At 47.9% G+C, this 11,787-nt stretch overlaps 1 protein-coding gene across 1 annotated transcript; it reads right to left on the bottom strand.

The window, feature by feature from the left end:
* Positions 1 to 7,216: 7,216 nt before the first annotated feature.
* FOXI3 (forkhead box I3) lies at positions 7,217 to 11,549 on the bottom strand. Its single transcript, XM_052649801.1, has 2 exons — positions 10,904 to 11,549; positions 7,217 to 7,842 (listed from the first exon to the last, which is right to left on the bottom strand). Exons 1-2 carry the CDS (start codon positions 11,547 to 11,549, stop codon positions 7,217 to 7,219), a joined length of 1,272 nt encoding a protein of 423 aa, XP_052505761.1.
* Between the last annotated feature and the right edge of the window lie 238 nt (positions 11,550 to 11,787).

The following is an 11,787-nucleotide window of genomic DNA, read 5'->3' as shown; positions in this document are numbered from 1 at the left end:
CAGTCCTTCCAACGAATAGTTAAGGTTGATTTCCTTTCAGTTCAGTTTAGTCACTCAGTCGTGTCCGTCTCTTTGCGACCTCATGGACTGTAGCACGCCAGACCTCCTTGCCCATCACCAACTCCCAAAGTCCACCCAAACCCATGTCCATTGAGTCAGTGATGCCATCTAACCATCTCATCCTCTGTCATCCCCTTCTCCTCCTGCCTTCAATCTTTCCCTGCATCAGGGTCTTTTCAAATGAGTCAGTTCTTCACATCAGGTGGCCAAAGTACTGGAGTTTCAGCTTCAGTATCAGTCCTTCCAGTGAACACTCAAGACTGATCTCCTTTAGGATGGACTGGTTGGATCTCCTTGAAGTTCTCAAGGAGTCAAGGGACTCTCAAGAGTCTTCTCCAACACCACAATTCAAAAGCATCTATTCTTCAGCACTCAGCTTTCTTTACAGTCCAACTCTCACATCCATACATGACTACTGGAACAACCATAGCCTTGACTAGACGGACCTTCTTTGGCAAAGTAATCTCTCTGCTTTTTAATATGCAGTCTAGGTTGGTCATAACTTTTCTTCCAAGGAGTAAGTGTCTTTTAATTTCATGGCTGCAGTCACCATCTTCAGTGATTTTGGAGCCCCCCAAAATAAAGTCTGCCACTGTTTCCACTGTTTCCCCACCTATTTGCCATGAAGATGGATTGATTGATCCTCCCTACCCTGTGCACATCTGTTCTCAGCCCCTGCCCTACTTGCTAAGGATCTGAGTGGGTCTAGTCATCTTAGTATCTTCAATGCCAGAGAATTAGAGAGTCTGTGGGTAAATTTCCAATTTTATTTTCAAAGTCTGAGGTTTCAAATCAGCATCTCCATCTGGCTTCCCTCAGCAGCTTCAAAGCCTGAGACCTGGACCTCTGATCTGCTGCAAGCCAACCCTATAAAGGAGGAAATCTCAAGGAAAAGTGACTTCTCTCTGCTTACCTTCCTATGTCCCTGAAGAGGAGCTCCAAACACAAAAGCCAACCTCAGGGAGCTTCCAAATGAGGTACCTAAAGAGAAGTGTGTAGGTGGCAGGGCAGAAACCTGGGTTCTAAGCCCACATCTGCAACCAGAAAGCTGTGTGACCTTGGGCAAGTCACTTCTCTGTTTCTCCTCTTCAAAATGGAGAGGCATTACAGTATTATAGATTAAGGGCAGGCAGGCTGTGACATCAGATGGCCTGATTTTGAATCTTATTTCAACCACTTACCTGCAGCAACGGTTTAAATTTTTGACCTTGGCTCGGTTATACAAACTTTCTCGGTCTCAGTATTCTCAATAGTAAAATGAGTAACAGTGTCTACTTCAAAGAGTTGCTATCTTAAATTATTTATATATATAGAGAGAGGGTGGGGGCAGTACGCTGCTGCTAAGTTGCTTCAGTCATGTCCAACTCTCTGTGATCCCATAGATGGCAGCCCACCAGGATCCCCCATCCCTGGGATTCTCCAGGCAAGAATACTGGAGTGGGTTGCCATTTCCTTCTGCAATGCATGAAAGTGAAAAGTCAAAGTGAAGGCGCTCAGTCATGTCCGACTCTTCGTGACCCCATGGACTGCAGCCTACCAGGTTCCTCTGTCCATGGGGTTTTCCAGGCAAGAGTACTGGAGTGGGTTGCCATTGCCTTCCTTGATATATATATAGTATATACTATATATATATAGTATTATAGTGTGTATTATATATATAGTATATGTATATGTGTATATATATATATATAGTATATGTGTGTGTGTGTGTATATATATATATATATATATATATATATATATATATATATATATATATGATTCCCAGGTGGCACTAGTGGTAAAAAAAAAAACCCACCTGCCAATGCAGGAGAGGAAAGACAAATGCGATTCCTGGGTCAGGGGGATCCCCTGGAGGAGGGCTTGGCAACACACTCCAGTGTTCTTGCCTGGAGAATCCCAAAGACAGAGAGCCTCGAGTGCTACAGTCCACAGGTAAAGACAGGTAATGATGGGAGCGACTTAGCACAGAGTGCATTTTAGGGCTGTGCCTGGCACCTGAGTTATTGTAATGCTTACTTTTTTTTAAATGATAAAGCACTGTCCTCCAGGCCTCCCAGGGGTTTGGCGTTGATCCCCAGACATTATGAATTAAAAGGCTGGGAGGAATTCCGTAGGTATCAAGTCTTTTTTGACCTTTTGTTTCTTTTGTTTTCAGACCTGATAGGAAATTCCTTCTTCCTTCTGCGGTGCCAGCCACCCAGCCACGAACCCAGCTGACTGCTTTCCATGACAAAAGGCAAGGCCACAGGCCCCCGGGTCTCTACCCCAGAACCAGCAAATCCCTGCCTCAGGAAACAAGCACAGGTTTCTTTTTCATTAAAAACCTCAAGGTTTTAGCTACTGGAACAGCTCAGGAAGACAAAGGGGGAAAAAACAACAGATACTAAAGCTTTAGGCTCTTTCCAAGTTTGGGAAAGTCTGAGGAAGGCAGAGTCACAGTAGAGGAGCTTCCTCTGAAGGTCAGTGGCGGTCTTACTTCCTCAGGGGGGCCAAAGTTTGGCCTTGCCTTTTTGCCCTGAGCGCAAGGAGGAGCTTGGGGAGGGGTTGGGGGCAAAGGCACACAGCCTCTGGGTTCCCCAGCTGTCTTTTCCCAGTAAGCTCTAGAATGAGATGAAGGATCTAAAAGTATCAAGAAGGAAACCTGAAACCTACTTATTAGTTTTTCAAACTCTCCTTTACCCCTTTCTTATTCTTAAAGATACACTAGGTCCTAGAAGGCAGAAAGTGTTAGTCGTTCAGTGGTGTCTGAGTCATGTCTGACTCTTTGCACCCCGTGGACTGTAGCCCCCCAGGCTCCTCTGTCCATGGAATCCTCCAGGCAAGAATACTTTAGTGGGTAGCCATTCCGTTTTCCAGGGGATCTTCCCGACCCAGGGATCAAGCCCGGGTCTCCTGCATTGCAGGTAGATTCTTTACCATCTGAGCCACCAGGGAAGCCCAGAGAGCTGAAAGGTAGCTGCTTTAAGTTAGCCATGTGCCCAGAGGTCCTCAGCTTGGGCTGGAACTTGACACCAGGCTCTGGTCTCTGGGAGAACCCTGGAGAAAGAAGGTTGCTTTAACTTCATGAGGTGGGGGTGGGGGTAGGGAGAGAGGGACATCTTTTCCTCTGTACTGTCTCAAACAATGGAAATCACAATCTAGCTCAGGTCCAGAATTTCTGACCTGTTTCCCAGGGAGAACATGTCACAGATGCAGGAAATTGGTGCCAGTTGGAGTGCTGGTGCAGACTTTGACCTGGAAACATCACAGGCAGAGGCAGCTCTGTCTCCTTCCCTTTAATCCCAGGCCCAGCAGGAGGCACAACTTGCCCCCCAGCACAGCTTCTTTGGTTCCTGTGAGGACTGAGCCACCCTGCTGCCCATTGTGGTTGTTTGGAGAGCAGAAGTGGATTCTTCTCTTTGCCTTTGTTCTCATAAATGCCATCTTTCTGGCATTTCATAGCTATCAAACACCCAGATCTAGATGCTTCCAAATATAGGCTCGTCACATTCTTTTAATATGTCTTTCTTTCCAAGATATCCTTAAGCCTGTCCTCCCCACCACCATCCCTATCAAAGAGTAATAACCCAGATAGTTTACTATTGTTTGGTCAGAATTATTCCTAGTCTAGGCCTCTATTAATAGAAATAATCAGATGCCAAGGAGGTTACCATAAGCATTTCTATAACAGGCAACTAAAATATGGCAGGTGTCTACCTCCAGTGTGACAGGCAAACAGATAATCCTCAGTTCTGAGAAATTCCTCAATGATTGGGCCGATCCTGCTCACAACTCATTTAAAAGTCATTCTCCCCCAAACTCCCCTCCCATCCAGACTGCCACATAGCATTGAGCAGAGTTCCATGTGCTATACAGTAAGTAGGTCCTTGTTGGTTATTCATTTTAAATATAGCAGTGGATACATGTTTATATATGGCTGAGTCCCTTCACTGTTCACCTGAAACTATCATTGTTAATCGGCTATACCCCAATACAAAATAAAAATTTTTTTAAAAGAGAGAAAAGCCATTTCATAGGACAGAAACTGTCTTGTACCAGAGTCCTTATTCATTCTGAGCTCCACTATTAAGGACTGTGTGGGGGACTGAGGGAGTTCCATTTTCTTATTGGCAAATTAGGAGGGTGCTGGTCTAGATCAGTGGTTCTCAATCAGATCTAATTTGCACAGCCCCACCCACCCTGGGACATTTGTCAATGTCTCAGGGCCTGGGAGCAGGAGCTGGGGGGTTTGGGTCTGTGTGTATCGGGGGAAGGAAGAGGGGAAGTGTTTCCAGCCTGCTACTAAACATTCTGTGATGCACAGGGCAGCTTCTACAATGGATTATCCACCTCCAAATATCTACACTGCTCATGTTGAGAAACTCTAGGCTAGAAACCTTATCTTTCAGTTTTTTCTAGTTGGGGCCAAATTCAAGTTTTCTAGCTGACTTCTTTGGAGACGATGGGCTGCCTGTACCCTCCATGAGGACCACAGCATTGAAAGCCAGAGTTCCCCGAGGAGTGTTGCCAGCTGGAGAGGTCTTGTTGTGTGTTAGCTGCTCAGTCGTGCCTGACTCTTTGCGACCCCATGGACTGTAACCCGTCAGGCTCCTCTGTCCTTCATGGGATTCTCCAGGCAAGAATACTGGAGTGGGTTGCCATTCCCTTCTCCAGCGGATCTTCCTGACCTAGGAATCAACCAGGAGTCTCCTGGATTGCAGGATTCTTCACCAGCTGAGCTAGACAGAAACATTACTCTGTTAAAATACAAACAAGACGCTCATGTCTAGAGATCCTCCAGAACTGTTTCATTCCAATCCCTTAGGATGTGAGCAGGTAGAACAAGTCCAATAAAGAAATTGGGATGGGGGGAGAATATATATGTAATTGAGTTCCTTCACTGTTCACCTGAAATTATCACAATATTGTTAATCAGCTATACCCCAATGCAAAATGCTTTTGGCATTAAGAATAAATAAAATTTTATAAAAGAAAAAAAAAATCAATTGCTTGCTCTCTCAACACACAAAAATCCGGTAGCAATTTCTGTGCCTACAGCTCTATTCCTTTATAAAAAGAAGTTAAAGATAGGAACACAAGATGCCTAAAAAGGAGCCAGAAGTCATCCCACTTCAAGTTTATTTTATGTGATTTCCAGCATGCAGTGTGCTTTCTTGGGGGGAAAAAAAATCGTCCCAGTTCACATTATAAATTAATTTACAAATATAGAATTGTGTTAGAAACAATATTTATAAAAGTCCATACAATTTTTCACATACAAAAATATCCATAGAAAGTGGGTTTTCTGTAGACATAGTACGAGGGTAGGTAGTTTCTTTGGTTGTCTTCCTGTATAATATTTAAAAAGTAATGTTGACATTATTTATACCTCAATAGACTATTTTTTACAAAAATAATTTTCTATATGTATTATTTCAAACTTCCAATTTATCAATAATGCTGTGAATCGCAAATAATATACAGGGAAAAGTTAACAATTTTTTTACAATTAATTTGTGTTCCTTTTCCTAAAAAAATTAAAAACTAGCAATGTTCCCATCAAAGACCAAACATGGTACAAGGGTCATTCATAGGACATTAACTTCATCTTAATGCATCACTATTCCAAAAAATCACACTATCTGCACTAACACTTTTTGGATAAGTTCAAACTGTGTCTGAGTGTCTGCCACATACAGACATTCTATTGGGCACCAAGACGGTGACCATAAAAACTATTCAAATGACACCTCCTGAGAAGTAAAAGGGAGTGTTAAAATATATTACATTAAAAACAATTTTTGACCACAAATGTTTTCTTTTAAAAATAAAAATTCCATTTAAAAACTATTTTTAATAAAATACTAAAACTTTGTTTCAAAGATGAAAAACCCAGGACATATGCTAAAAAAGACAGGATATCAGTTACCACAGATTTCGAAAATAGGGCAGCAAAAGTGAGGAAGAGCTGGTGTCCATCCTTGCTGCTCAGAATATCCCAAGTGATACTGATTTCAGCCAGAATCTTTGGTCAGATGAAACCTAGCTCATTACTACTCCTCAGACACCACTTAGTCTGTCTGCCTGTTAATGCCTTTGTTTTTCAGGGACTAAAACACAAGGTTACAAGCACAGACTCTGGAGCCAGACTGCCTTAAAACTGGATCCTGGTGAGAGCTCCCTGGTGGTCTAATGATTAGGATTTGGTATTTTCTCTGCTGTGGCCTGGGTTCAATCCCTGATCCAGGAACTGAGGTCCCACAAAGCACACAGTGCAGCCAAAAAAACAAAACAAAACATAAAACTAAACGCACACACACACACACAAACAAAAAAATAAAAAAACTAGATCCAGGCTTCATGACTTACTGTTTGGACCTAACATCTTGGCAGTTTACTGCCACCATACAGAAAACGAGGGGGAGTAACAATACATTTGTCCCAAGGTTGTTGTGAGGATTAAATGAGCTAATATATGGTAAGTGTCTAGAACAATGCCTGGCACACAGGGTATTATCTGGGCACTTCTATCGCTATTAATGTCTGACACATCCCTGACACTAAGCATAAATAGAGCTGATCTGTGAGCTGGGTAGAGAGCTCAAGGATTTGCGGTGCTTTCTAGCACAGTATTTGAAAAACTTTCCATTAGCAACAAAGAGGACAAATGGAGGTTTCCTGGGAAAATGCAGGTCTCTTGACTTTTCTAGAAAAAAACAGAATGCTGCCAGGCAGAGAAGACCAGCTGCCCACAGCAGCCTGCAGCTGGTCAGTCCCAACCATTCCCTGCTGCTTCCAGTGCCAACTGTTACTTTTTCTGACCCAGTAACTTCATTCACTTGTTTTTGCAGCTGAAGTCTGTGCCCACTGGACCCTGTGACCCTGATACACAGTGACGAACAGACAGACATGGTCCCTGCCCTCACAGGGCTCTCGGATACCATCCCAGGACAGACTGGACTGGATTTCTCTCCAGGGAGGCCCTTTATCCAGAGAAAGCTTGTCAGGTAAAGAAAAAGTTTGCATCCACACGCTGTTCCGAGTGTGGTCAGTGGACCTTGCCGGGAACTCTGGAGAAAATGCAATCTCAGGTCCTGCCCCAGACCTACTGCCTGGAGATCTGTATTTTCACGAGATCTCAGGTGTGCAACGGCTGAGTCTGGGAATTGGGGCTCTATACTTCAGAGCCCTCCCGAGGGTAGATGAGGCTGTTGACCATGCTGAAGTTGTAGAAAGGGCTGCCAAAGGGGCTGCTCGGGGCCCCGCTGGTGCTGGCGGGGAAGGGGCCGTAGTAGGAAGATCTCTGGCTGCCGCTGCTGCTGGAGCTGTGATTCAGTTGCAAGGGGTCTGACGAGGGCTCTGGGACGGAGCTGGGGGGAAACACACTGCCTGAGGGCACCTGGGGCCCCTGGATCCCTAGAGGGCGGCCGCCAGGGAGTGCCCGCTGCGTGTTCCCACTGCTACTACCGACGCTGAGGGTGCTGAGGCTGCTGAAGAAGCTGTTCAGGCAAGGGGTGGAGGAAAGCATGGACACTCCCGGTGAGGAGGCAGTACTCTTGGTGTCCTCAGGAGGCTCTGGGGACTGGGAGGGTCTCAAAGAGGCAGGGGCATTGTCTCCATCTGGCTTTCCACCCACTCCAGACCCCAGCCCCGGGGAGATCCCTTCTTCTGATTTCGAGGTCCCCACGGCCACCGAGGGGGTGCTGCTGGCTTCTGAGCGGCGCTTTCGCTTCCGACGGAAGTTCCCATTGTCAAACATCTTTTCACAGTTCGGATCCAGGGTCCAGTAATTGCCTTTCCCTGCAAAGATGAGAAAGATAGGTTAGAGGAGGAGGTGTACATGCCCATGTTATCGTTTAGTCACTAAGTCATGTCCAGTCCTTTGGCAACTGCATGGACTGTAGCCCTGCCAGACTCCTCTGTCCATGGGATTCTCCAGGCAGGAATACTGGAGTGCGATGCCATTTCCTTCTCCAAGGGATCTTCCCGACCCAGGGATCAAACCCGCGCCTCTGGCAACGGCTGGCGGATTCTTTACCACTGAGCCACCAGGGAAGCCCCACATGCCCAGCTTTGAGATGAGGGAGGCAGGCTCTCATGAAACTTGACAGAGATGCTCAATCCACTCTGTTGTCCTTTTGGGGGAAATGGCACTACTTGAACTTGAGCCTCTGTTTATCTATAAAAACAGGGATAAGAACAGTACTCACCTCACAGGTTGGCCGTGAGGGGTAAATGATAGATCTCCGCAAAGAAGCCATACACAGTGAGCAGTGAAAAGAAAAAGGTATCTATTATCATTATCATTTGCTGAAAGGGTATAATATTTGCCCCGAAAAAACACTCCACTGGAAAAATGCAACCTCCAATACCCAACCCTCTGCCTTGTCCAACAGAAGCAACAAGTTATTACTGAGCAATTGACTGTTTTAAACACACCTTGGATGGCATCTATTTGGAAGTACAAGGAAGCTCCATAACCATCCCTTGCCTTGGGCAAGAGGCACCCTTGCATGTCTTCCCAGCTTTTCCTCCACCAGGCCGATCTCAGAGACCAGGGCCCCATTTAATGCAAGCAATGCTAGTCTTCTGCTTAGAAAAACTCCCTCACTATCCAGCACAGTAGTCATAAAAAATATCTGTCATCTTCGAGGATTTTTTCTCCCAACGGCTCTCATCACTTCTGGTAAAAAGAATCTTTGGCATTTGCAAATACCGTAAAGCACTTATCTTGTAGTGAGTTCTTCACATTGATAACTCTAGTTACTCCTCACGGCTCTTTGGAGACAGTGATATCATCGCCTCCATTCTTCAGATGGGGAAACTGAGGTGCAGACTGGTTAGCAACCTGTCATTTTCCCCGTTAGCAACAGCGTGTGCGTGCTTAGTTGCTCAGTCCTGTCTGACTCTTTGTGACCCTGTGGACTGTAGCCCGCCAGGCTCCTCTGGGCATGGGATTTCCAAGGCAAGGATACTGGAGTGCCTTTACCTTCTCCAGGGGATCTTCCCGACCCAGGGATCGAACCCACGTCTATCTACTGCATTGGCAGACTGATTCTTTTACCACTGCACCACCTGGGAAGCCCAGTTAGCAGTGGTAGGGCCAGGATATAAGCAGGTTGTCTCTAGACTCAAGCATTCTTAACCACTACCACACACCCCTCCACATCCATTACCTCCACCAACACATTTTCTGCAAATAGCTGCAGAACAAAAACAATTCGCGTAACTGCCATCTAAACAACCAATCATACCTGCTCCTACCAGAATATTTATATTGTGTCACCTTGCTACCAAAAGCTTTGACAAGACACTGGCTCGAGATCCTTGACCTTTTTAGAAAGTCCAAGAGTGTACGTGACAATTGACATGATCACCTCAGGTGATTTAGAGGCCAAATCTGGGCAGATGCATCTTGGAGAGCTGCGTGCCTTGTCCAGTAAAGTAACCACTACCCACACGTGGCTGCTGGACACGTGAAAAGTGGCTCGTAACAACTGAAATATGGTATAAAACATATACATAGGATTTTGAAGACTTAGTACCAAAAGAATAATGTAATTAGCTCACAGATAATTTCTTATATGTTTTATATGTTGAAACGACATTTTGGGTTACTTTAAAAAATAAATTCTCACCATCTTTTTACTTTTTTTCACATGGCTACTAGACAATTTTTCAACCACGTGTAGTTTGTACAGCATTTCAACTGGAAAGCACTGCTCTTCATTGGAAGGACTGATGTTGAAGCTGAAGCTCTGATACTTTGGCACCTGATGCAAAGAGCCAACTCATTAGAAAAGACCCTGATGCTGGGAAAGATTGAAGGCAGGAGAAGGGGACGACAGAGGACGAGATGGTTGGATGCCACCACCTACTCACTGGACATGAGTTTGAGCAAGCTCTGGGAGATGACGTAGGACAGAGAGGCCTGGAGTGCTGCAGTCCATGGGGTTGCAAAGAGTTGGACATGACTGAGCAACTGAATAGCAACACAACTACTTCAGAGCATTTACATAATTTACAAAGAATCCTGTATCCCTCACTGATCCATAGCCATTTCTGCACCAGGGGCTGGTCTCCTGCAAGACAATATTTTCCACCAACGCAGGGGGCTAAAGGATGGTTGGGGGCGGTGTGTGTTTGTGGGGGGGGGGGGCGGGGTAAGTCTGAGCACATTACTTTTTTGTGCACTTTATTTCTATTATTACTACATCGACTCTCCGTCAGATCATCAGGCATTAGATCCCAGAGGTTGGGGATTCCTGCTGTAGAAGGCAAGGAAACAGTTTTCTCTTTTCCCTAACCTGATTCTCACCCCACACCTAGTCCTGAGCTCCTTCAGAAAACCTCCAGTAAGAATCTGTTTCTGAAACTTTTGAGCTTTTCTTCACCTCATTCCTCAGCTAAGAGGGAAACCACTAACAAGCCACTATCACCCAGCCCTCCTCACCTCCGGGGCTTAGATCCGCACGAAGCACATTTGGGGTTTACATTTTTACATTTCCAAACAGATACGGTTCGAAACGCATCTACGTACAGCGGGTACCAACTCCCGGTCTCTCCCCACCTCACTCTCCTGAAATGTGATGGGATTCTTGGCTCATCTGAATCTCTTTACAGCCATCCCTTATCTGAGAGCCCACCCGTGTTCTTATTCCTAATCCGTTTACCAGTAACTCGACCCTCCCTTCAACCGTGTAAGGAACACCACTCAGGAGTGACTTTCGGCTTAAGGATTCAGGCTTTTTACCCTTATCCCACCCTGGCCTGCCTCTGCGTGTGCGTGAGTTGCGGGGTGGGCGTAGTGGGGGGCGGGTGTGGGTAAGGGACCGGCCGGGAAGCACCTGTCCGCCCTCACCTGGGTCGTCCTCGTCGCGGGGCACCTTCTTGAAGCAGTCGTTGAGAGACAGGTTGTGGCGGATGGAGTTCTGCCAGCCGGCCTTGCTGCGCTGGTAGAAGGGGAAGCTGTCGGCCACGAATTGGTAGATGTGGCTGAGCGTGAGCTTGCGTTCGGGCGCGCTCTGGATGGCCATGGCGATGAGCGCCGAGTACGAGTAGGGCGGCCGCACCATCTTCATCAGGTCCTCGCGGCTGGCCATGGACAGCCAGCCCAGCTCCCCTGGCGCCGCGGGCCCGGCGGGTGAGGCGGGCGCGGCGGGCGCGGGCTGCGCGAAGGGCCGCTGAGCGCAGGCGAAGGTGCCGGCGGCGGTCGGCGGCTGCAGGAAGGGTCCCGGCGCGCCCCCCGGGGGCGGCGGCGGCGGCGGCGGCGGGGCGCCCAGGTACGCGGCGGCGGCGGCGGCGGCGGCGGCGGGGGGACCGCCCACGGCCGGCCCGTTGAGCCACAGGTAGGGGTTGGCGGCGGCGGCTGGCGGCGCGGCGTAGTCGGTGAGTCCGTAGGGCGCCCGGGCGGGTGCGGGGGCGCCCGGGGCGGCGGCGGCGGCGGCGGCCGAGGGCAGGCCGGGCTGCGAGTACACGCCGAAGTTGTCCCCGCAGTAGAGAGCCATGTCGGCGGCCGTCGGCTGGCGCGGCGCGGCGGCGGCGGCGAGGGGCGAGCGGGGCTGACCTCGCCGCTCGGGCAAGAGCATCCCTTTGGGGGCCAACCCTACGGCCCTGGCTCGGCGACTCGAGTCTTCGGCGAGGAGGGGCGGGGACTGAGGGGTGAGCGCGGAGCGCCGACGAGCTAGCCTCTTATAACCGTCGGCGGCTCGGCTCCTCCCGGGCCGGTCCCGGGGCTGGGCGGCT

The sequence above is a fragment of the Budorcas taxicolor genome, chromosome 11 (assembly GCF_023091745.1).
Source record: "Budorcas taxicolor isolate Tak-1 chromosome 11, Takin1.1, whole genome shotgun sequence".
NCBI classification, from domain to species: Eukaryota; Metazoa; Chordata; class Mammalia; order Artiodactyla; family Bovidae; genus Budorcas; species Budorcas taxicolor.
The sequence above is the reverse complement of the archived record's forward strand: the minus strand, read 5'-3'. Positions and strand labels throughout refer to the sequence as shown.

Bases quoted from the DNA above. Each gene is read 5' to 3' on its own strand.
- FOXI3 (XM_052649801.1), bottom strand. From the start codon at position 11,549: ATGGCTCTCTACTGCGGGGACAACTTCGGCGTGTACTCGCAGCCCGGC. The intron at 7,843-10,903 runs GTGAGGGCGGAC...TCATCTTTGCAG, and splicing joins CCGCGACGAGGACGACCCAG to GGAAAGGCAATTACTGGACC.